Genomic DNA, 25,690 nt, shown 5'->3' with positions numbered 1-25,690 from the left:
TGAAATGATTATTGCATTTTAGGTGCATTTGCTATTTGATATATTCATGACAGTGACGCTAACATGAATTCCAGGCAGGATAATTAGGTTTTTTTTAATTAATTAGTTAGGGTGCATTTCTTGCAGTACACAGGCGGTTGTAATCAGAGTCCTGCAATTGTTTTATTGACTCCAGTTTAATCTGTGCATGGGTGATTAATGAACAAACACATTAATCTGCAGGTAGATACACAGAGTATGCGATAGGAAAAAACCACCACCAAAATTACATTCCAAAATATATAGAAAACTGTTTTATAACTTCTTCTTTGGAGATTGAAAACAAAATATTTGTGAAGGACTGGACGAATGCACATTAATTAAAGTTGATTCATTAATATGACAGAGATCCCCCTCAGGGATGATGTCGCCTAACTCGTCTGATCATTAGCTCGGACACCTTTAGCCTTCTATCCACTCATCATTCCTGCATACATTATTCATGTGGTGATAAAGGCTTTAATATGGTCTGGAGGTGGAGGTCATAGGCTACAGTGTCCACAGATCAATATTGCTATTCTGTTTCACACGCTCACATGGAAATAGCATCAGCAGCAGCATGCGTCAGGGAAAGTCATTTTCAGCATAGTGATTCTCTTCTGATTGGATGAAATGATTCACTGAGGCGTTTGTGGATCAAATATCACTTTTTTTTTAACCCTTACATGCTGCCTTTCCAAATTCATATAACCAGAGAGGGGTGGGGGGGGGTGGGGGTTGGACCAACGACGCTGTTATGACACGAGGACACACTCGCACAAAGACGTTGTGTACACAAATACCTTTCAGGTCTCAAGTGCTGAGGCTGAGTCTAATGTAATCGGCCACATTTATGACCAGTGCTGCAGCGAATGTTTGTCTTGGATCTTCACGGTCTACTGTTCGGTTCATGACGCCTGAAGTCGTCCCTCAACCCACAGTGTAGGTGCAGTCATCTCTCTGGGACTGTGTGCACACGTTGAGGGGTTTGTTTGCACGCAGGGCGGAGATGTGCAGATGATTTTGTGCCGTCTTCAAAACTGTAATGAATCTTTTAAAGGCCATATGCATCCCATTTTCTCCTACCACTGCAGAGACACAGTGGATAATCCTGCCATTAACAAGCGTTTGCCTCAGTTTTGAAACTGTGTGCTCTAGATGTTACTTCAGAAGCTATTTCCTGCCCTGATGTGAATGAAATTGTAGGGACTAATTGAAACTCATTTTCAGTATCAAAGACTTTGTGAAATACATTTATTTGAGGAAGCCAGACATGGTTGTGTAATTTCTCATGTGTAATGGAAGCATGCTCTTTTAGTTTTTACATTTACAGTCTTTGTATGTTGATTTGACACAGAGGAAGACCAGCATGTGGTTCTTAATCATGTAGCCACAACAATAAATGCTTTTTGACTTCTGTACATGGGGAAATTCATCCCATATATGAGTTACACTCTATGTATCCTACATATAATGTATACGTGAGAAACCTAGCTGCAGTTTTATTCTGCAGCCGATAAAATTGCAGCAAAGAACCGGCGTATGTAAAAAGTTTAGATGTTTTGTTCAGTAACCGTATTTGCAAAAGTATCAGGAAAGTCAATATGACATTGGTTCTCTGAGATTTACTGATGCAGTTGCTTTCCTTTAATTTCATTTGTGGACGTTTTAACATTTACTGATGGACCTCTACTGCAAACATGGGGGGAAGAAACATGACAGGGATACGCAACGATGGTCCCTTGCCGAAATCAAAAAGTGAATGTTGCAATAACAGTTTACTATATGGTACGCATCTTAACCACTGGTTTACATGGATACTTCAATAGCTCACTCTCGAGAGAATGCATTATTATCTTGAAGGTACATGAATAGCAACATATTGTTCAGCTAGAGAGCACACAACTAAAAGGAATGATAATATTGTACAGGCTCACTGTTAGGTCATGCACAAATCAAAGAAACTGTCATGTTGCCATCCAACATAACACCACACTACATGTTGTCCTGCCGGGCTCCCCGGGGATGCTGGTGTGCTGTTTATGGAGTCATAAAAAACAGTTGGTTTTCCTTTGTCCTGTCCCTAAACCCTTGTCAAAAACTTGATTTAGACATAAATCCCAACTGACAGCCTCGGTAGAGCGGCCTCTGCTGCTGTTGACAATAAACAAGCAGTTAAAGTTTATATGACCACATAAAGGCTGTAAGTGGATTGTGGTATTACACATTGATTGCACTGACCATTTCTGAGGAATTATTGTACCATAATTCAAACTGATATTGAGGGGCAATTAGTGCAGAGTTGTTTTTTTTCACCCAGTGGCATCCAATTTGGAGCAAAACGACAAAACACAACCTAAATTGGAAAAAAGTAGCTTTTAACAATTTGATAAGTTGAAAAAAGAGGGGCAGTAGCTAAAAGTGATTAAATAATGAATAAATCTCCCATTCATGGGTGCTATCTGTTGTAATCACCCATTTCCACCAGCTAACGGTGGCTACCCTGAACATTTAGTTAATTCTACTCCAGTCATCAACCTCTCTGCGTTTACTCAACTGACAATAAAAGTCAATGGCAAGAAACAACAGTATGCACAAGACAAACTCATTAGCTTGCTCCAGTGTTTGTGGGTAAACACTGAGAAAGTAACAGCCCCCAGATAAGGGAAAGGGCAGACAGTTAAGGTTTGCACAGTCCAATAAACCCCAGCTAATGCTCTCCAGAAGAGCAGTTTGGGCTCCTACTGTGGGGAAAAGTGTTTGAGTTGCCATCAAGGACAAGGTAATAGGACCAGAAGGAGACCAGTGATTTTTAAAACTTTTTCTCTCATCTTATTCGGTTTTACCAACTTTTCCAACTGATGCTGGTGCTAATGATGTCTGCGACTTTGTTAGGTAAGACGTGGGCAATTTGCAGAACTTTTGTAGCTGAGAACGATAACTTGAACAAATCATGATGGTGGAAATCTACTTACTGCAGGCATCTACCTGTTCACCTCAAATGTAGCTCTAAAAGCTTTTTCTCCTGAAGCTCTGCCTTCACTTTACATAGTAAAACCACCTCCGTTTCCATTTGCATCACACATGCTGCCTAGTCCAAATATGAAAGGAAGATTACACACACACACACACACACAAAAGTCCATTCTGGTGTGAGAGCAATCTCCCGGGAGAATGTCTGACTCCTTCCTGCCATCACAGACAGAAAGGGGGAAATGATTATGCGTTTTTATTTAGCCTTATCTCCAGAGTGGGGGAGCCACTAATATGAACAGAGTGCTTTTCAGGCAGCCAGGTCTGTTTGCACAGCTTAAGAGACAAAATGGGGGGTTGATGGCTGCCCACCACCACAGTGCGATAAGCCATGAGCATATAAATGGCTACTGAGTTTCAGTCACTATACAGCACTATACATGACTCGTAAGCAAACAGTAAGATATTTCCTTTAAATTTTTCATGTTTTTTGTTGGGCACAAACACACACACACACACACACACAATCAGGAAATCCGCGTCTTCATAACCAGCAGAGTAAACGCTGGGTGCACAAGTCAGGGCTTCTCGTTTGCTCATTTGGTTTTTACCAAACAGTGATGCCTCATGTGATTCTCTTACCCCAAGAGGCCTGAAGCTATACTCTGCCAACAGCAGCATCACTTTGGCCATTTGTCTTTTCTGGAAAGCAGAACTGACCAATTACGGCAATATCCCACCGACTGATGTGTTTATGAGTGAGCTGGCGATGGCACCCTCAGGTAACTCAGATGGATGACGAGACAGGTGTTAGAGGGCTCGGGAGAGGTTGATGATTTGATGAAGAGCATGTTCTCAAAGTCACAACAAATGAGGGAAGTCAGTGTGCTGTTTATGTATTGAAATGATCCCAGGAAAATCTGTAAGGGCAAGATGAAGTCAGTATCTTACTCACTTTCCCTCCATATTCTAGGCATCAGACCATGACTAGAAGGGCCGTAAACTTGCAGCGTGGAACTACAAAACTCTATGACGTCGTACTAGATGTGACTCAATGCATTCACGCGTCACAGTGGCGTGGAAAGACGACGCAAATAGCCGATACTGCCAGCAAGCTGTGGAGATTTCAGGTCTCTGGGGAGGTTGACTCAGGATCTCTTCCCAGTGGACGCCAATTACACGAAACATGAAATTGGTTTTATTTCTCCCTCTTCTGTCTTGGGATCTCTAGGTCCATCAGACACAGCACCCACTAGAATCAATTTTTATAGTAATTACAGCAAATGAGCTACATGTATTTGAAGGGGTTGGTCATCAATACCTGATGAAACTATCTCCCATGTGCTGCTGTGCATCTTAACAAAGATTTCACAATGGATTGTTTCTCGACGAAGGGAACTTTGAGGAAAACAGCTTCTTATCAGATGATGTTTGTTGTCGTTTTTGTTTTTGGCCAACAGCAAACACACCCCCCAGTTCTCATATCAATCACTTTGACTGTCTGGCTTCAAGGTGTGTGAGACACAGGCCATATATCAGAGGCTCCTTTGGAAAACAAGGGGTGGTGATATTGGAGTGGCCTGGAGGGTCAGTGAAAGAGATAAACCTATGAAAAGCACACGCACAAATGAGAACAGTCAGTTTCAGCCAAGGAAAACAAACAAACAAGACTGAGTGTACAGGCAGGCCCAAAGATAAGCCAATAACATAGCTAAAATCAATTTTAACAATATTCAAGTGGTTCAAATGTCAGTCGGCATCATTTGCTTTTCTGATAATAGTCAAATTTGTCCATTTTGGGCCAAAATATACTTTTTATAAGAAACAGTGTTGCTCATTAGATTTGGCGATCAACTTTGGACAAGTTACTTATGTAAAACTATTTTCTGATTATTACTAAAAATACACTGATTTCTGCTGGACCACACGTACAGAGTCCTCAGGTCATACCCCCCAGTTTTATCTTTAATTTCATGGCCACAGCAAACATCCCACCAGTGATGTGAACAAGCATCAAGCCGTCTCAAAACGTCTTCATCAGCACAGCCATCGCCATCTCCCACATCCCCATCTAACCTGCTGGCCATCTGCATCTCCCTTTAAAAGTGAGATGAATGATGTTAATCAGCACATGGGAGCTGTGCGCATCCCTCAGCTCCTGCTTGTCCTGCTGTAATAAAGCAATCTGCCTGCTTGAGTAATTACTCTCATCTGTCTCAGTCCTATGAGCGAAGACCCGACTGGATAAAAGCTCCACACCACGGCCCCTTTCTGGCAGAGCACGACACAAGCTGAACCAAAGCATTAAAACCATCCCTGCAACTGCGCTTTATACAAAGAAAAAAATGACAGAACGGATGCAGAATAAACGTACATACGGTCCTGACTAATCGCAGCTACTGTTTATAGAATGAGGCAGTGTTTGACAAAGCTTTTCTTTTTATCTTTTTAATCTTTTTTTTTTTTTTTTTAAATTTCATTTGAAGACAACAGACGCCATGCCACTGAAGTTTCCCTTCACAGCTTCATGATTTAAGAGCACTAGTTTTAAACAGAAAAGTACTAAAAACCAAGCCACATGTCAAACATAAATGTAAGCTTCGGAAACAAAGTCACAAGTATAAAATATACAGTATACATGAAAACATTACAAACAAAAAGTCCATATACACAGTATTATAATGGGTGGCTGGTATATATAAAGTCATGAAAGTAATGCTCTTTCATGTCCAACTCTCAAAGGTTCATTCAAGTGGCAGTATAATCGCATCTTTTACTGAAAACAAAGAAAACCCCAAATTCTTAGATTTAACTGCAACATATGGGAAATGGGCCCCGTTTTAAGAGCTTCCTATTTCTCTCTCTAGCAGTGTCTCTACCATCTTAGGTAAGAAGGCTTCCAGGAAATGAAAAAAGTCCTGAAAAACTCCCGTCTTGTCACTGGTTGGCTCCAACTTGAGCACTGCCCTTGTGCTTTCAGTCCCACCCACCATCTGGGGCTGAACCTTGAACTCCAGGGGCTCCTTGAGCTCTGGCTCTTTCTCAATGATGTGAGCTGTGACCTGGGACTCCATCTCCATACAGCTGCCCTCTGGCCTCGAGTCCGCATCTTTGATCAGCTCCCTTCTCACTTTCCTCCTGCCAGCCCACACTATGTGCTTTTGCACACAGATCCACTGAGGGAAATCAGACTTCCCCCTTCTCGCCAGTCTTTGCTTTTTGCCTTGAGGAGACACAGAAGCATCACTGCCAGAAGACAGCCGCCTCTTGGCACCAACCGCGGCAGTACCCAGAGAGCTGGCTTCATTTTGGGATTCAACACTGTCACAGCTGTCATTCAGTGATGTGTTGAGGGAAGCTGAGCTAGTTTCCATTTCCTTTGCAGTATGGACAGCTGAACCCTCACCAAAGACGGCATCTGTGGAGGGAGTGAGGCGACAACGGAGAACACTTTTGAGCACTCCCTCTACAGCGGCACAAACCTTCTGAAACCACACCAGCCGGAAACCATCTCCCGCCATGTGCAGCTGATTACGCAGCCCCTGAGGGAGCGATGCTGATTTGAAGGGGATGCTGATGGTCAGTTGCTCTGTTTTGGTATGTGGGACATCTCCATGGGGGGTGAATAAGCGCACCAGCCCCCATGACTTCCCCTTGGTGGATTTGCGCTGGTACTGTAGGCTGCGGCAATACTTCTCAGCCTCCTGGCACTCCCTTTGGAAGCAGCGGTGTGAGCGTTCATTCAGGTTTCCAGCTACATTGTGTGAGAGTTCAAAGGGGTCCAAGAGATTCAGGGGGCCCAGTTTGGGACTGTGGTGGGGGGTCATGGTGGGTTGTTCCTCTTGCATGGCTTCCTCCTCTTTATTCTTGCTGAGGAAATCAGTGATTGGGAGTGCACGTCCCTCCCGGACAGATATGACACTACTGGCGAAATCAAAGTTAGCATAGAAGGAGAAGAAGCCAGATAGCAGGGTGCCTAGACAGAGAAAACACAGATGCACAGAAAGAGTGTCCTTACGGGTATGTACTGGTGATGTTGGCAGTTCATTCAAGAGTTAGAAATTTATGAAGAAGCTAAGTCACATATGTCACAGGAAATCTCTGAAAAACAAATCACACACTTTTCCTTTTTAACATTACTCTCACTTACAGAGGTCCTGTGTGTTCTTGCTGGGGGGCACAGCAATGGGCTGACTGGGGAAGGTGCAGTCCCAGCCCTCAATCACACACTCTTCCTCCTCACCTGCAAGGATGTTAACAAAGAGAGGTAAAGAAAGCATCTGATTGACATGCCAGCAAAACAGAACCAATTAACTTGCTAAAACAGTTTTATTGTGCAGGACTCTCTGACTTATCTATATTACACAAGTAATTTGAACTTGTCCTAAATAAACCCTTCTGTTAAACAATTGAATATTTGGATCGCAGACCTGATACATGCAGACATAATGTGCATGCAATTAAAACTCTCTGCAGTCTAAATTACCCTTTTTGCTTGCATCTATTCTCACAGTAAAACAATTCAACAGCAAGGTAACCCCCTTTTTGTTCATTGAGACCGCTTAGCAAAACTATCAGGGAAGTTAAATTGTACAGTAATGCAGAGCAACAGGGAACAGACCGTGGTGATTATCAGAGCAATGCAGCACTTACAGGCCATGTCTTTGAGTTGGTCCACCGGGAGGAGGACAGGAGGCTCACAGTTTTGCAGGTAGAAGATGATCAGCAATGTCAGAGCGTAGTTGTTGAGAAGGGAACCGGCACCACTGGGATTACCTACACGCAACAACGCAGAATGTGTGTGTAACAGGAGGATACTATAATTACAGCAAGGCCATGAATGTGTATATCCACAGGATGTAATCAACAGATGAAAGTAGGGATTGGTACTGAAACCAGGTATTAAACGGGCCCTGGGGCTACATTTTTTAAGACCATAGTATCAATAGGATCTGACGTTACTGGTTCTGCTCTCAGTGTTGGAGAAATTAAGAAAACAGATTTCCTATTTGTTATTGCTACATAAAAGTTCTCTCACACATTTTATCTCACCAACTCCGTTTCTGCATTTTCACTATTCACAATGCGGAAGAAAGGCTTCTCTCTCCAAGGCTCTTTATTTGTGAGCGGCAGGGACAGCTCTGTCTCACACACTGAAGCACCGTGCAGCACACGCGCACGGACACACACACACACACACACACACACACACACACCCTGCAGTTATTAGCGACAATGGCGGAGAGAATTAAGTGTAGTTAAGTCTTTTGCATGCAAGGACGTAGAGATGAGCGATGTGTTGAAACATCCATCACATACAGACGGAAAAACGTAAAGTGTCCGACCGCCTCGCACAGTTCATCCATTTCAAATCACTCAGCAGGGACACATTTAGTGATTTGGTACTGCACTATAAATCACTGTGTATTACATTTGTTTTACATTTTCATCATTTCAAAATCAGTCTTTAGCAGTGACTTGTTCAAAACAATGCTGTGGAGGTTTGTTACTCAAGAATGTAAATTGAGTACATGGTGAGAAAACACAGCAATGTTAATTCTGTTCTTAATTTGTTTTTTTCTCTTACAAAATAACAAAAAAGTACCGATAAAAGTACCATTAAAGTACCGGACTGATGTGTAAAAGTAATAGTACCATTAAAATCTTAACGATACCCATCCTGAGATGAAAGCAGTAACATCTGTTGAGGGCTTTTGCAGCTTGAGTTTGGTTCTCATGCTGAAGGGAAATGGCAATGCTGAGTGAATAACTAAGCTGGTTATTCACATACAGTCACATTTCTGTTGAGATCTCGATATATGCCCCAGTAGTAAAAGGTAATGAGTGTGTTCTTCAGTGAACATCCCTCTCACTGAGATTTGATTTTATATCAGGAGGATCTGCCTGTACCATTACAACACAGCGGCTGTGCTTGTGCTGCCTTTATCTTACCACAGCTTCCGTAACAAGGCTCTAAAGGCATAGCAGATCAGTGTGTCCAAGCAGATCCCAACATGATCACATGGGACAAGTGAAGTTCTAGTGACATCTGTTGACCAAAAACTGAAATAACCACCTAAAGACACTAATTTTTAGTTTAAAAAAACTATATCTGTTTTTATTACAATCACAATTCTCATTAATTGATGTTGTCAGCACTACGGTGCAAGTGTTTTCATTTTACCAGCCAGTTGTTTCTGCTTAGCCCAGTAGCGGATGGTGTACACCAAAGGTCTCAGCCTGTCCTCCATCCCTGAACACAGCTGGAGGAAGCGGGTGTTCCTGACTGCTAGTCTAGTACGGGACACAGAAAAAAGGAAAACCATACATTAACTGCCTAGTGTACAAGATAAAACATTTCTCATCACCTCTGAGGTCTGTCAGTACTAAACGGTATCGAGGAATAATCAACTGACCTGTTGTTAATGGTGATGTCCCCCTGCAGGTTAAGCTCACGGTGATGGAACTTGACCACTGGGAGACGAGCGCTGCTGACTACGTGGACTTTGTGCACCTTGGGGACACAGCGCTTCAGGATCGCTGCCACAAGGTCCAGGATCTCTGCCGGCGAGGCTGTGGACAGGTCAATATCAGACAGGATGGAGTCCTCAGAGCGGCCATCATCCGACATGCCCTCTCCTGCCTGAAAAAGATGGTAGAGATAAAGAAGGATAATTCAATTCACAGAAGGTTCCTGTTTAGATAGATTATCTAATATTTTGGTTATATTGTCTGGGTTCAAACTTTATTTTTGGTGACAAAACTGAGGTACAAAAAAAAATGTATAGGCACCATTACTGTATATTAAAAAAAAATAATTCAGACCTGTTCTGTGGTGGACTTGGCACGGGCCTGGAACACCTTGGTATTGTCCAGGTCCAGGAAGAGGTCTAAGTCACAGGAGTGGATGCCAAAAGTGTTGACAGATGAACCAAACGGCAGAATCTGGCTGTCTGCAAAACATCCAAACATAACATAAAAAGTGAGACAACCAATCTATGACAATCTTTTGCACGATTATCATTATGAAAGGAGATTTCAGAAACTGAGTCTTTGTTTAGAAAAGTCACCTGGAAAAAACTCTATGAAAACCTCTTGCAGGAGTTGAACCAGCAAGCCTCGTGAATTCTTTTCGTTTTCTCCCAGCTGGAAACGCTCAACAATGTGCTGCATCTGTGCCTCCACCTGGAGAGGAACAAAGGACAACACCACAGTGCTTACTTAAACAAGCCGTCTTGATAACATACATACATGTTATAATGAGCTGGTATATTCTCATTGACTAAAACAGACTAAACAGAGTCCAAATACACAATAAACTAGCTGTGTTTGATTAATATTTGTCTGCGTTTAGTATGCAGGGCATAAATTATAGTTAATATGGTATAAACTGCATATTTAATTTATATGAAACTACACAATTAATGGTTAATACATGATATACTGTAGTGTGGAACGACATTGAATCTAAAAGGCTCCTAGCATCCTCTAAAGTCTTCAATGCTCCTTTCAACCGAGTGTATTCACTACTCTTACACACCCACACTTTCACTGGCATGAGCCACACTTTATATCTGATAACAGGGTACTTACAGATGTCAGCTCACACAGCTCAGGTTTGAGACGGTCAAGAGCTTGTTGGAGGTTCTGGAAGTCACTCTTCTTCTTGGGAATCAATTTGAAGTCCTTCTTTTCCCGGGGTTTGACACGCAGCTTCAGTCCCTTCATCTGATGCTCAACACAGGACAGCGTCGCCTGTATACTCTCAGTCTCACTGAACTGCACGATGGCGTACACACCCTGTGAGTGCACAGTGACACATCACAGTCACAAGAGAAGAAGAAGAAACTGACCATCAGTGCTCTTGACATGTACACAATCTGTAAAGACTGAGGCTATGGACATCATTTAAAATAAGCTGTGTCTGATAATGAACAGCTGTCTGACCTTGTCTTTATCCATGATAACATCTGAGACTGGCCCAAACTTCTGGAAGTACTCCGTTATGTCAGTCTGAGAGATGACAGGTTTGATGCCACTAACAAACACACTATGCTCCTCCTGGGTCTTCCTGGTAGCCCGCACGGTGCTCAAAGTCTTGTGTTTCCGCCCTTTGACATGCTGCTCCAGACTTGGCACTGTTGGACATGATAATATGAGCAATGCTGAATGAGAAAAAAAACCCCAAGACACACCAATGTTTAAAAGATTAAAATATATAGTACCGCGAATACATGCAATTACACCAGTTGCTGCGAACATTTAGTATACTTTGCTAAGCATGGCAAGTTTATAAAATACATTAAAACTCTTCTGCCACTATAACATTAGCTAATCGTTCTAACAACGCATGGCATTAACGTCATACTGTAGCGTTCAAGGACGAACGAGGAAGATAACGTAAGTTTTTGATGTGGCGGGAACGTCGTATTTTTAAGTTGGCTAGGTTTGTACGTCCATCTGACCGCCTGCCTGGAAAAAAGTTGCATCAAAAGTTACTTCAACTGACTCGCATTTGGCTAAGTTAGCTTAAGGTTACTTACTGTTGGGTAAACCGACATTGCACAGGGTGCAGTGAAACCCCCTCGGCGTCGTTTTTATGTCACTGTCTGTTTCCATGATGGAGAGAAATAAAATATAACGACAACACAGGAAATAAATCGACCAGCAAAGTCCTCAGCGAAGTTTAAGGCCGAACATCGTCCATGCGCCTCTCAAATCTCCCTCCAGCGTCGATTCTTCGTTTGTTTCCAGTCCGTCCACAAAACCTGTCCGGGTTGCTCTACTGTTTTATCAGAGTTCCCGTTGATCTATTTTTTTAATGGATTAAAATGTCTCGCGCTAAACAATACACTGTAGTAACCATTTTGCAATACTGAATGATGGAGACTCAAACTCAAAGATAAATAAATAATATACTTAATAATAAACTTCATATGCGCAGGTCCCACTCTAAGTCTGTTTCCCATTACAATATGTTGAGGCAGATTGCTGTATTCCTCTTGGATCAATTTTTTACTAGCTGCGTCTTCTTTTGAACCCCGTAATTTATTTTTCAATTTACACTTTCATGTCTGTCTCACCCTTTCGCATTCCCCCACGTATGAAATGTATAAATGTACTGAGAACAAAACAATGTTTCTTTTTTGCCTCTGCTTATAAAATCAGACCTGCACCAACACTAAGTAGCACGAGAGCAAATGTAATGACACTGATGGTCTCACCTTATGTAACTGACAGAAAATTGAAAACGATCAAGCAGTCACCAGAAAACACTACCTGCACCTACAATAGGTTACATATAAGCTCGAGGTGCCGATATATTTTTGATGCCTTTCAAGCCATGTTTGATTAATCATCCCAGTTATTTTAACACCACATGCAAAGGCACTGAATAACAGTAAAAGACCATTTTTTTCCCCATTGTACAAAAAAAATTTAATAAGCACTTTTTTTCCGCCACCATGAAAATATTTGGAAGAATAAAAAAAAACAAAAAACATCAGTAATGAATAACATACAACTTGTCACAAAACAAATGGTTAAAACCAGATTCCCTGCAGCCATGGAAAACAAACAACAAGCAGTGCTTCATTTTTAGTCTATAAAACTACTTTCTAAAATGCCTTACAATCTAAAACATGACAATCACAAAGGGTTTGAAGGAAAAAAATAGTTGTGATTAAGAATATACAGTATACAAATGCTCTTATTTCTTTGCTGTTCTTCCTCTTCTGGGTTTTGGCTGTGTCTCAGCTTCAGCACCTTTCTTTGGGCCCACTTTGCTTGAGGTCTCTGTGTCAGCAGTGACCTTTGCCCCTCGCCTGGCTCTCTTGATGGGCTGAGCTTCAACAACTTCATCTGAGAGATCCTTCTCTTCAGTTTTGCTGGCAGCCTTTGACACATTTTTGCTTTCAGGTTCAACTTGGTCTCCAAGTTTTGACCTCCTGCCTCGAACAGCTTTTACAGGTGTTACTTTTGGAATCTGAAAGACTTCTGGTTCTGCTTTCCACTTGACAGATCTTTTGGACTTTTTTGTGTCTTCCACAACAGCGTTGCTTAAATCTTCAGAGGGATTTGCCTGGTCACAACTCAAAGCGGATTCATCTGTTGTGGGCTTTGCTGCTGCCCGTCGCCCCCTTTTAGGTGGCTCTACTGAGGTTGGAACAGACTCTGAAACCTGGACTGTGGACTCTGGATTGGTCTCCTCAAGGGGAAGAGCAGCACCCCGACGTGCTCTCTTGGCTGGAATGGCATTTGAAACATCATTTTTCACAGTTTTCACCCCCCTCGCCCTGCTAGGTTTAATGACTGGAACATCTGGTTCAGCAGTTTTCTTCTCTTCAGCCTCCAGCTCATGGTCAGGTTTTCCCTCTGGTACTTCGATGGTGGCGTCAACCTCTTCAGTGACTTGTTTTCCTCTCCTAACCCGTTTGGGTTTGTCTGTGGAGCTGACAGCAGGGACCTCAGTGGACTCAACAGGGATTTCACTCTCAGTGTCTTTTTGTGCTTTTCGCCCTCCTCTCCTGGGTTTTGCAGCCACACTAACCTGTTCACTCATCTTCAGTGGTTCATCAACAGGTGCAGCTTCAGCCTCCTTGGGGAAAACCATTTCAGCAGTTTGGATTTCATCTTCTCTTGGTTCTACGTTGTCTTGCTCAGCCTTTCTTGTTCTCCTTGATTTTTTAACGGGCTCCTGGGATTTAAGAGTCTCAGCTGAGGTAGCCTTGCCATCGTTCTCTTGCTTTTCTTCTTCCTGTTTAGCATTTCTTCCCCTCTTCGCCCTGACTGGAGGCTGAGACTGCTGCTTGGTCTGCTCAATGACAACTGTGTCTTCTGCAACCTCATTTTGTTCAACATCAGTTTTTGTCTTTCTCCCTCTTCTGGGTTTTCCAACAGTGGGGACAGGCGGTTGAGGATCTGCCATGAGCTGCTCCTCACTCAGGACTTCACTTTTCTCTGGCTCTGGTTGAGTTGGCTCAACAGGTTTTTGTTTAGATTTTCTCCCTCGAATGGGCTTCACGTCAGTTTCCTCTACAGGGGAGGCAGAAACATCTTCTTCTTGGCTGGTTTGGTCACTCACAGCTTCAGTAGAAATCTCAGTCATTGGTTGCGTTTCAGGATTAGTATCACTGGTGCTTCCTTGAGACTTTGTGTTTTTGGTTCTTGTTGTTTGCCTAACAGCAGGTGGTGCAGTAGCTTCAGTTTTCTTCCCTCTTCTTCCTCTGAGTGGAGCAGGGACAACAGGATCTTCAGAATTGATTGCTGCCTCCTGTTTATCTTCAGCTGTTTTAGCTTCCGCCATTTTTGCCCTTCGGCCTCTAACAGATTTCTTCTGAACGACAGATGCATCCGTGTCTGTGACCAGTGCAGGTAGACTCTCAGTTACAGGTGCCTGGGAAACAGTCTCCATGGCAATGGATTTAGTTTCATTATTTTCATTGGGCACCACCTCCAGCTGGTCACTGCAGACTTCATTTGTATCTAAAATCATTGGAGAAAACATTGGAGGAATGTTATTTTTGAGTGCTTCTGCATTTAACTATCAAATAACAACTGTAAAAATAACAAATACAGTACATCAGTCAGAATTGTTTTTTCCAGTGAAAATCTGTGGCAAAGCTGATACACAGAAAAATGTCCTTAAAGCACAGAGCAGCTACTTTAATCAACACTTGTGTTTATAGCCAACTCAAACACCCTGTCTTGCTTTGGTAAAATGAGACATACAATTGTTAACAATGAATGGAAAATTGATCAATTTCCTTCACTTTTACACATGCATGGGGTCAGAAATAGGAAAGCAGAAAACAAACAAGAAAGATGACATACCTTTTGCCACATCTGCTTGGGGAACATCGTCACAAGGCACATCTGACACTGACTGTTCAGATTCTTGTTTAGCTTTTCTCGTTCTCTTGGGTTTGGAAACAGCCTTCTCCTCGGGTGCTGCACTGTCATTTGCTTTGTGGTCGACATCAAGTGGAGGGATGTTATTGCTCTCAACTTCTGGCACCATTTCTGTTTCAGAGGCAACTTCTTTTACCATTTCAACTTGATCTTCAGAAGCTTTTTTGGCATTTCTTCCTCTTTTAGGCTTAAGGGCAACTTCAGAAGACTGAGGGGCACTTTCTTCTAATGTGAGCTCAACATCCTTGTTTCTGTTTCTTCTTGTTTGTCTCACAGTGGATGGAGCTGGGGCTTCAGTTTTCTTCCCTCTTCTTCCTCTGACTGGAGCTGGGGCAACAGGATCTTCAGAATGCTCTGTTGCCTCTTGTTTATCCTCAGCTGCCTCAGATTTCACTGTTTTTGCTCTTCGGCCTCGAACAGATTTCTTCTCATGGTGAGGAGCCGCAGCATTCATGTCCAACTCTGTGACTTTGCCAGTAGCAGTCTCCACTTCTGGTTGTTGTTCTTCAGATAAAGTCTCATCTACTGCATCCACTTTGGGTTGTTCCACAGGTAGGCTCTCATCCACAGCTGCCTGAGAGATAGTTTCCATGGCATCTGATGATTCATTATTATCATGTCCACTTGGCACCTCCTCAATGTGGTTGTGAACAAGAGCTTCATTTGCATCCGTTTCTAAAATAAGACACAAAAAGGGGGGAAAAGTGTCTGAAATACTTGTATAGTATATTTTGTGTTTATGTGTGACATTTAATTCATGTGGTAGTTCTTTTAGACAGGACTGTTTTGGACTTCCATTACTCTCAGCTTCAGAAAACACAATTCACAAAATCCATATTTTCAGTTTCTGTATGACATTATCTCATAAGTAATTTTAACATAAACCAATTAAAAAGGGACAAATATTAGCAAAGTTACCTTTTGCCATATCAACTTGGGGAACATTGTCGATCACATCAGACGCCGTATCATCTTGTGGCTCCCCACAGGCAAAGTCTAGTTCTATATAAAAGGAACAGAGGACAAGAAAACAAAAAAATATAATCAGCTGATTGGTGTATTGCAGCTTATATAACCACTCTAATGTAATTTATTGCTTATCTAACATTATTCTTATTACACTCAACCAACTGACCTTTTGCTATGTCCTCACCACAATCTGGAGGAGCTGGATGATCTTCAACCTGTAAAAAACAAACATTTTAGACAATTGGCCCTCACTGTGAAATAAAGCAAGCAAACAATGCAAGACAACACCAGGCTGGGATTAGTGAAATTGAGGCTACATTCATTGTTCATTTTAGCCCCCGCAAAAATTTGTTGATGAAAAATGAAACGAGCTTAAATGTTTAGACACAAATTACATCAATGAAATGATATATTGAAAACACAATTTGCTCAGCTGTGTGTTTACTGGACACTCATGAAAGCCCAAAATCTTTGTTTCCATTATTCAATCAAATGACTTCCTGTAACATGAAAGTCTCACTCATCAACTATCTCAATAAAAAGCTTTTTACTAGATTCAGTCATTGATTTGGTCTGCCTTTTCATACAGCTGAATCCCAACTGTTCATATTGGTGATCACACTATCTGCCAACTGCTGTAAGTTTCTTTCTCTTAAATACTTAATTCAGGCAAATCCTTCCAATAAAATAACAAAAAGGTTGATAGAAGTGTCTCCATCATTACCTCATCTGTTTTCAGTGGTCCGGGAGAATCCGTCAGTACCTCCTCCATGACCTCTTGGAGTCCCTCAAAGTCTTCCACTGGAGCATTACCCCTCAGCCTGGGTGACTTCATGAGTGCTTCGATGCCAAAGTTCTCTTCAACAGGTTCAGCTTTCTCTCTGGGAGTTTTCATGAGCCTCTTCACACCAACCATATCTTCAACTGGAGCACTTTTTTCTTTGGGCGTCTTCATTATTCTCTTGACACCTGTGAGACACACCAATGGGGAGCTCTTCACATTTGGAGTCTTCATGTCTGTCATTTCAGATAGGTCTTCAGATTCTTGCATGTGTGCTGGTGTCTTCTGAAGTTCCTCGATACCATCCAGACTCACATCACCAGCCTCTAGAGCTCTGGGAGTCTGCAGACATTTTCCTTGAAGGTCTTCAAGAGGTTCAGCTTCCTGTTGTGGGGTCTTAAAAATTCTCTTCACTCCAGTGAGGCACTCTTGTTGTTCAGGCTTCTGTTTGGGAGTTGCCAGAAGCTTTCCTCTGATGTCTTCTACGGGTTCAGCCTTCTGTCTTGGAGTCTTCATGATTCTCTTAACTCCAGTGAGGCATTCCTGTTGTTCCACTTTCTGCTTAGGAGTTTTCAAAATCTTGCCTCTCAGATCCTCAACTGGCTCAGCCTTCTGCCGTGGTGTCTTCATGATCCTCTTCACTCCAGTGAGACACTCCGGTTGTTCTGGCTTCTGTTTGGGAGTTGTTACATGGGTTGTCTTCACATCTGTGCACTGCTGTTCAGCAGATTCAGAGTGTATCTCCAAGGCTGGGATCTCGCTGATGAAGCTAGAGTCTTGATCTCCATTAAGGAGGCGTTGTACTGCTTCACTGTTGTATCTTTCGCCTTTCACTGTAGATGCCACACTCAGTGGAGACACCATCATCTCGCCTGTGAAACACACCACATTTCATTAGTTCATGCTGTGGTAAAAACCAAACTGGTCTAATTTAACACCCCTGTTAGTCTTAGTGATTATACAGAATAACGAAATGAGTTATTGTCTAATGCACACACAAGTTCAGGGCCCACATGGACTTACAAAACACACAAAATAGCAATGCAGTGGTTACATGTCTGTTGAACATGGAGATTAACCTCTTAAATTACTTTGTCCCATGGTCTAAAATAAAATCAGCCATGCAAAAGCTTCTCTTCCTGAAACGCAGCTCAAAAACTTCTAATAATCATTACAGGAGAACTCATCAGAAATCAAGAACCTTTTACTAAATAGTGCATTTCTTTAATCATAAGTAATAAAAATCAGAATAGATGTCCTCTTCAGTCTCACCTAAATTACAAGTCTTTTCTCTTTAGGGAGACCAGTAAACCTGTTTGTTTCTGTAGCTAATAATAATGCACATGAATGTAATTGTGGACAGACACCGTTAACATTTGGTTAAAGTCTGCTTCACATAAGGCTCAGCAACAATATCCTCGCACACTTTACCTGGCTCCTCTGGTGTGTTTAAAACTGATGGGTCTACCACAGACAGAACTCCCATTGGCGTCTCGGTGGCACTGTTGTCTCTGATGACAGATTTCCTGCTCCTTTCATTTACAGGGGTTTTAAACATTTCAGAAATGCCTGAAACCACAAGTTACAACATTAGCAAGAATAGTAAAGAACAAAGCCCAAAGGTTTCCATTTGTTAGGACAGAAAAGTGTTAATACCACTCAAGTCTTCATCCATTTTCATGTTCTTCTTGAAGAGAGCAGTATTGGTGACCACTCTTGGTGCAGCACCAGTTGGATGTACAACCTTTTGTTTGTGAGCTCTGCCCACAACAATGGTAACAGGTGAATTTGCATGTCCAGTGCTGACATAGCCCTTGAGTTTTCGTGCAGGGGTCTAAGAGATGGCGAAAGATATGATCATTGCAGTTTTCAATGGTAACCTTGCAAACATCACAGCAAGATATAAACCCATAACTGACATGCAGTATGAGCAAACACATAAGGAAAGTTAACACACATTTAACTTAGTTGAAAATGTCCTGTATTAATAAACAAAATTATTTTTTCTAAACAGTGTAGTTAATAAGGTCACACTCAGCAAAACACCAAATATAGTAGAAGTCCTTTGTTTATAATAAGTGTAACAAGTTCTGGTTGTTGCAAAGATAGAAAACGTGATTAAGTAAATATATATTGTTACAGTATCTTACGTTACCTGTGGTTTGGACACAGTCTTCTTCACAGTCTTTTTGGGGACGATTATTTTAGCTGGAGCAGCCACTTGAGCCTTAGTTTGACCAAATTTCACAACATCCACCCAGGTATCTCTGACTGAAAGGAGAAAGAAAAAAAACCCTGAAAACTCCTTTTTCTTCAACAGTTCAACATTGCCCGTATTATCAGTTTACGGTTTAACAAACAGCCCTGATGATTAAATAAGCCAACCCGTATGATAAAACTTGGATGGTAAATGTAATAGTTGAGTGGCTTTCAAGTCAATGAATTGCTCTTCACACGGAGACATACACAAATGACAACATTGACAGTTGACATCATTTGAAATTGACAAAGGTTTCTATTGTTGATAAAATGCTAAAAACAAAGACAAGATTTCTAGTGTAAAAGCTACATTATAAATTTCAGGATCTAACATACCTTTGATAGATGCACGTGAAATGCCACTTCTGCGCATCACTTTTACAGCACTCCTGGATATACTTGGGGTCTTGCGTGAGGTGCTCTTCATGCTCTTTCTCCTCAGAGGTATTTTAGGGGTAACGGTGACTAAAGGCATCTTGTTAGTAACATCATCTTCTGCAACTGGAGATGGAGTGCTGATGCGTGACACAGAGAAGCGCCCTGTGGAGGTATAGACCCCTGAGTTACAGGGTGTTTTGGCTGGTGTTGCACAAACAATGGGAGCAATTTCCTTAGGGGAAGGACTTGACGCTGCCAGGGCTGACCTCTTCTTGCCACTGGGAGTTTCTTTGTAAGAAACCTGACCTGGGGTTGAAGACTTGGACTGAGATTTAGCGGGAGACCTTCCCCTTGTAGGAGATGGCGTTTTGGATTTTGGTGACTTCTTTCCAGCAGATGCCGTCTTCGGAGACGGGGTTCTGGACTTTGGTGACTTTGTTCCAGGAGATGCTGCCTTTGGAGACGAGGACCTAGATTTCGGTGATTTCTTTCCAGGAGATGCCGCCTTGGGAGACGGGGACCTGGATTTCGGTGATTTCTTTCCAGGGGATGCCGCCTTGGGAGACGGGGACCTGGATTTCGGTGATTTCTTTCCAGGTGATGCTGCCTTGGGAGACGGCGACTTAGATTTCGGTGATTTCTTTCCAGGCGTTGGGGTCTTAGGAGAAGCATTCTTGGCACTTGATGACTTTTTAGGTGATGGAGTCCTCTTTTTTGCAGGACTTCTTTGCACATCTTCAAACTCCTATGTAAAACAAGATACATTTTAAATAAAATCATATGCGTTAGAGCAATAATATTATTGATGTCCTTATACTCTAGTCATCATCTTTGTTAGTCTTACCTTTAGGAAGCCAATGACTGATGCTCTTCTAAGGAGTGACAGTTTGGGTTGAGACAGACACAAGCTTCTTCGCGGAGTTGCCCCCTTACGTAATGGAGAGTCAGGTGGCAGTCGTTTGTCAAATAACTCTGGGCTCAGGGCACCTCCAAAGGAAACACGTTTCTTCTTCATTCGTGATGTGGGCAAGTCGGCTGCAAGTTCTCCACTTTTGCGTTTTTTTGGCAAGTCTTTCACTAAAAAATAAATTGTCACTGATCAATCTACCAAACATATCTTAAACAAACAATGAATCAATAATTACAGTAATTTGATTAAAATGATAAACGGTGTTTATTACCTTTTTCAGTTTTGCCCGAGTTCCTTGGTGATGCCTCTTGAAGATGCTTTGTCTTGGGAGATGGCATTGCTGGCTCTTCTTGTTCCTTTGTCACAGAGGCTTTGACTGGTGTGGCCTCCTTGCTTCGTCTTCTCAATGGTGACTTTGACGTTTGAGCAGAGACTTGATCAATAACCTCAGATGCAGTATACCTCTGGGGGCTAACACGGTTTCTCTTCTGAGGTAAAGTGGCTTCAGACGTGGCTGGATGTTCAGGTGCTGCAGGTCCTGCCATCTCAGGAGGAACCTGGAAGGACTTCCTCTGCTTCTTAACAGACTTTGGGGTCCCATTACTAATACTTACAACTTCCCCCTTGATTTCATCAGCTCCAGGAAAGACTTTAGCATCATCCATCTTAGGAATGATTATGTCTTCTGTGGAAGTGACAGGTTTCCCATCATTTTTTTGGACGGAACCAGGTTTTGGAGTGCAAAACCTTGAGGCAGGTGTTTGAAGCAGACTGGCAGAAGATTTCCGAGGGGTCTTGACATCCAGAGACTTTTTGATCATTTGATACAGATCGTTGAAGGGGGAATTGGTCTTGTTTTGCAGCAGGCTGCTATCCTCCTTGGATTCCACCTCCGCAGTTTTCTCCAGGGATTGCTGGAAGTTGTCATTAGTTCCATCTTTCAAAAGAAAAAGATTTTAAGCACCAAATCCCCATCAACAGGACAGATTACCTAAAACACATATGCTGTTCACTCTTGAATGCATACTATTTTTTCCATGTAATTTCTTTGTTTAAGTGATTCAACAATCGCTTCAACAACAAATCCACAGATATCGTGTTCAAATACAGCACTCTCAAATTGCTAATTTAGAATAACCACTAAGTACCATCTCACCTGTGAAGACTTCAGAGTTCCTCTTTTCTCCTGTTTCAGCAGTGACAATGTCTACTACTTGCTGAGCTTGAAGAACCTAGGCAAAAGACACCATTATTAACACATTTATAAAATAATAAAAATTCACTAGGAGCATAGGCAAATTCAAGGTGCTGTGATGGCTGCAAATTTGGAGTGATAAAAGCTGAATAAAACATAAATTACTTTGAGGGTTTCACTTTTGCCTCCTGCAGAAGACCTCTTCTTTGGTGTGGGTGCTGGAGGGTACTCAAACCTAAAATGACAAAGTGCAACAGAATGTAAGTTGTGCTTGTATAGGTCATGAAAATGGTTAACGCCAGGACACTAAGGCTGTGCAATTTCCAATTTCACCTTGTATATCCGTTTTTTAAAACACATTCTGTCTATTCTAAATTTAATGCCCCATTTCAACACATGGTGTGTGTGTGGGACCTTGAGACATAACTGTATAACTTGTATTTGCTGTGCATTTTGGGAGGAAGGTTGTCTCATGACTGCTCGAGAGACAGCTGTTGAGTTTTGCAACGGTCCAACAATCCATGCATTTGAGAGTCATATTACTAAACGGCTAATACTACACTGCAAGTCATTTTGTGAGTTTGTATGAAAGACAAAAGTCTCAACAGTAACAAGAATGGTAAAATTTCTCTTCATATCCACTGACCACCCCACCCAAAAACCTAAGGAGGTCATACCTGAAGGAACGGTCAATAATTGTTATCACATCTCCATGCTTCAAACGCTCAGACTGCTGCAGAGCCTCTCCGTTGACACGGGTTGGATTCACTGAGCTCAAATTTGTCAAAATGACCTGGAAGAGAGAAACATAAAAATCACCTCAAACACAGTCTGAAAAGCAAAATATGTCTTGTATTTATATCTAGGTCAAGATCTCCTGCTGTCAATTCACAAGTGATTTAAGTAAAAAGATACTTTAACATCTACAAAATTAACATTGTAATGATCAAAATATGAAGACATTGAGTGACTATTCAATCGCAACTGGCCATTATACCAGATATCCTGTGGTCATGTTCAGTATATGTTGCTTACCTCTTTATTTTCATTCAAGTCAATTCTGCAGTGCTCCTTGGAGACTTGAGGAAGCTGAATACGAATATCGCAGTCAGGCTTCCTGTAATATCACAACAAAAAAAGACACTTAGCAACATGTTATGGGAATGTCACCATATTTTCATGTAACTGATGTGTGTTCATAAGAAGTGAATGAAATATTCCAAGGTCTGAAAGTAAGGTGACGTTATGAACTGGAGGTTTGAATTTACAGTATGGAGTCTTTTGCACTTAATGCAAGACCAGGAAAAGACGTGTATTTTAGATTCTGACGTCAGCACCTGATGGCACGCCTCCAAACCAAAAGGGTTTTTACTGCACTTCTATCAACCCAACATGGGGCCACACAAAGTAAATGTTGACTCCAACGTAAGGTGTGCTGGCATCGTCTGTTGTACTCAACGGAAATTTACTGATGTAAAACTAATACAATTTCTGAAATATGAAAACATAAACTAGTTTGTTTGTATTTAATTGAACTCACCTTCCAAATAAGCATGTTGCAGTAAGAGGAAACTCAGTCCCATCTCCTCCACTCCTCTTAATCACGACTACTTTGCCATGCAATGGCATTTTCGTAACGTTACCTAGGAACGTCAGCAAACCAGTGTCAAAACTAGCTAAACATCAGTTAACAACGTTAGGTAAGCAAAGTTGGATTTTTACAGAATATTTTATAGTCTGAAAAGCCTTCCAGAAACATGCAACAAACTGTCAACATGTGCACTACTAGAAACTTCACTAAAATTGGCTAATTGACAAGCTCGTGCTAATATTTTGGGCAACTCTATGTTCTAACGTTGATGTAATTCGACGTTACTTTGGCAGGTCAAATCAGCAGGTCGCTGTTACTGTAAGTTAAAACACACTACTCAATTCTGCGACATCCCACGTGCAATACCGCCTCGATTGTAACGTTATTATCGTATCATATATAAATGTCAACGTAGAAATTAAATAGAATTAAGTGACATTAGCAACTCTACATTGTAACAAAATACATCTGTCAGTGAAACATGACGCTAATTGCTAAAACTTGTCGGCAAGACTGCACGACGGATTAAAGAGCATACACTGTAAGCCTTGTAGCATTACCTGTAAATCCGTTCAAAGAGATGTCAACTTCCTATCCATAAACATCGACCGGGATGTGGCGAAGGCGAATTTGACTATAATATCATATTATACTAAATGTACCACTGATATCATACCATACCCTACGAGGTACGTCGACGAATGGCTAACGTATGCTACCCTGAACAGCAGTGCCTTGTCGTCTCTCGCCTCTTCCAGGGAGGAACTGTAGTATCATTCCGCCAAACTACACATACACAGTAACCCCGCGAGATAATCGTATTAACTGGTGTTTTGGGAAACAATATGTGTATTATTTTGTGCTGCAAGGTTTTTAAAGAACTATTTAGTTGTCTGAATCAAATATAACTTGCATTCATATAATAGGGACTACTTTGTTTACGAATTTGGCGGAACAATCACGATTTGGTAAAGGGACGGTGATTTGAAAATGTTTGAAATTCCGCGCGAAGGATTGTGATTGGTTGAAACGTCACCGTCTCGGTAAGAGGGCGGGGCATAGCAGAAGTAGTAATAGCAGTAGCGTGCAGAGAGCCATATGGCTCTATTAGAATGTCTTCTTCCAGATATATATGAGTATATATATATATGTATATATATGGATGATAATTGTAAGAATAATTCTCATTTTGTTTCCAAATTCTGTAAGATTTCCAAAAGACTCCAGTTGAATGGATCTACAGAAACAGCCATGGGTTTCACAGGATAAGGCAGTATTTAGTAGCCATTATTTGTAGTACCCTTCTTATTGTATATAATCATAATAGACCTTCTTCACTCAAGACATTTCAGCGTTTCATTGCATAGGTGTGTATATACATACACATGCATACACACACACACACACATATATATATATATATATATGTATACATATATATACATATATATTTATATCATTTCCTCCAATACATTCTGTTCATATTTTTAATGTGAGTCTGTGGAGGTTTTGCTAAATAGCGACCCCTGCCGTCACAAGTGCCAATTACAGGATAATTGCAATTGCTAAAACATGTTACACCAGCACAAGTTGAGAAGACTCAAATTTAGCAAACTCACTCTTTAAGGTCAGTTATACAGCCATATATCCAAACCTTGCTAACATTAACTAACAATAAACTTGGTCTAACCAATCCAAAGGGGCTGCAGCTGAGACCACCGACTTGAGCATGTGTGTAACTGCTTATAAGTTCAACTTTTAAGAGAAAGACTGTTACTTCTTATTCATAACGTACAAACGTACAAAGTTTTTCAATTGTTGATTTTGATTAAGGCCATTGTCATGAAGATTCTTGGTCTGGTATATATCTAGTGGCTGATGGCAAATATTCAACGTTGAATTTAAATATGATCAGTGAACTGTGGACCTGGGAACTGTTGGTATCAGTCTCTTCGATGCTATGCTCTTACAACACATGAGAAATGTTCCCAAGAAAGTTAGTGATGGCCTTCTGATCAGATTTTTCTTCTTTCTATGGATATGAGCTATGAAACCCTACTAAGGACACCCCTGTAGCAGAGAATGAAAAGAAGGACACACGTGAACAACACAAACACATTTAATAATTATTAAATGTTGGTTTTATTTTTTATCTTTTTTTGTTGTTTTTTTGTTTGTTTTTTTTTTCAAAGTCGCTTGATAATCTTGACAAATTGCAACATATTCCATACTTCTCAAACTGACGGTGTGTGTCTGTTGCTATTCCAGATTAGCTGTGGAGGGAAAAGTTGTGCGCCGTTCTGGACAGGTTAAGTCCTAAATGATGAAAGCAGCTTTGACCGTACAAATAAAAAGAACACATGAACGACTCAGAGAGACTCCACACTGGCATCCTATGTCGTAAAGTTGCGGGATCAGTGTCTCTGCACAAGTCCTGGTCTGCCAGGGCGAACAAAAGTGAGTGATTGAAGAAAAATTCAGGGGCTCAGTAGCAGAAGTGTGTGTGTGCATCTGTGATTGAAGGGTTAAGGGGTGCAGCACAGAACATATACAAAGAACAGGCCAAGCACAAAAAATGATTCCTTCCTGAGACATTGGCGTGTGTACAGTAAAGATGGTCTAAGATGACGTGTGCTAACGGTGAAGGCGTTTTGGCGTAAAGTGAGTCACAGGGTGCGAGGTTTCTCTGGATCCGGCAAAAAGTCA

The 25,690-nt window shown here is 41.5% G+C and overlaps 2 protein-coding genes across 2 annotated transcripts; both read right to left on the bottom strand.

Moving 5' to 3' along the window:
• Positions 1 to 5,464: 5,464 nt before the first annotated feature.
• On the bottom strand, positions 5,465 to 11,735 carry tut1 (terminal uridylyl transferase 1, U6 snRNA-specific). The gene is made up of 10 exons (XM_022742962.1): positions 11,535 to 11,735; positions 10,939 to 11,129; positions 10,585 to 10,791; positions 10,062 to 10,176; positions 9,817 to 9,944; positions 9,408 to 9,634; positions 9,176 to 9,285; positions 7,645 to 7,767; positions 7,142 to 7,234; positions 5,465 to 6,967 (listed from the first exon to the last, which is right to left on the bottom strand). The coding sequence occupies exons 1-10, from the start codon at positions 11,608 to 11,610 to the stop codon at positions 5,832 to 5,834; spliced, it is 2,406 nt and encodes an 801-aa protein (XP_022598683.1). The 5' UTR covers positions 11,611 to 11,735; the 3' UTR covers positions 5,465 to 5,831.
• Positions 11,736 to 12,417: 682 nt separating this feature from the next.
• mki67 (marker of proliferation Ki-67) lies at positions 12,418 to 23,022 on the bottom strand. Its single transcript, XM_022743510.1, has 17 exons — positions 22,934 to 23,022; positions 22,429 to 22,510; positions 22,071 to 22,186; positions 21,559 to 21,628; positions 21,355 to 21,430; positions 20,470 to 21,135; positions 20,133 to 20,365; positions 19,247 to 20,033; positions 18,807 to 18,922; positions 18,308 to 18,485; positions 18,083 to 18,220; positions 17,033 to 17,523; positions 16,595 to 16,879; positions 16,037 to 16,085; positions 15,820 to 15,903; positions 14,824 to 15,576; positions 12,418 to 14,475 (listed from the first exon to the last, which is right to left on the bottom strand). Exons 1-17 carry the CDS (start codon positions 23,020 to 23,022, stop codon positions 12,701 to 12,703), a joined length of 5,988 nt encoding a protein of 1,995 aa, XP_022599231.1. The 3' UTR covers positions 12,418 to 12,700.
• Between the last annotated feature and the right edge of the window lie 2,668 nt (positions 23,023 to 25,690).

This window comes from Seriola dumerili, unplaced genomic scaffold (genome assembly GCF_002260705.1).
Source record: "Seriola dumerili isolate Sdu_G_001 unplaced genomic scaffold, Sdu_1.0 BDQW01000068.1, whole genome shotgun sequence".
NCBI classification, from domain to species: domain Eukaryota; kingdom Metazoa; phylum Chordata; class Actinopteri; order Carangiformes; family Carangidae; genus Seriola; species Seriola dumerili.
This window is presented reverse-complemented; position numbering and strand designations above follow the sequence as displayed.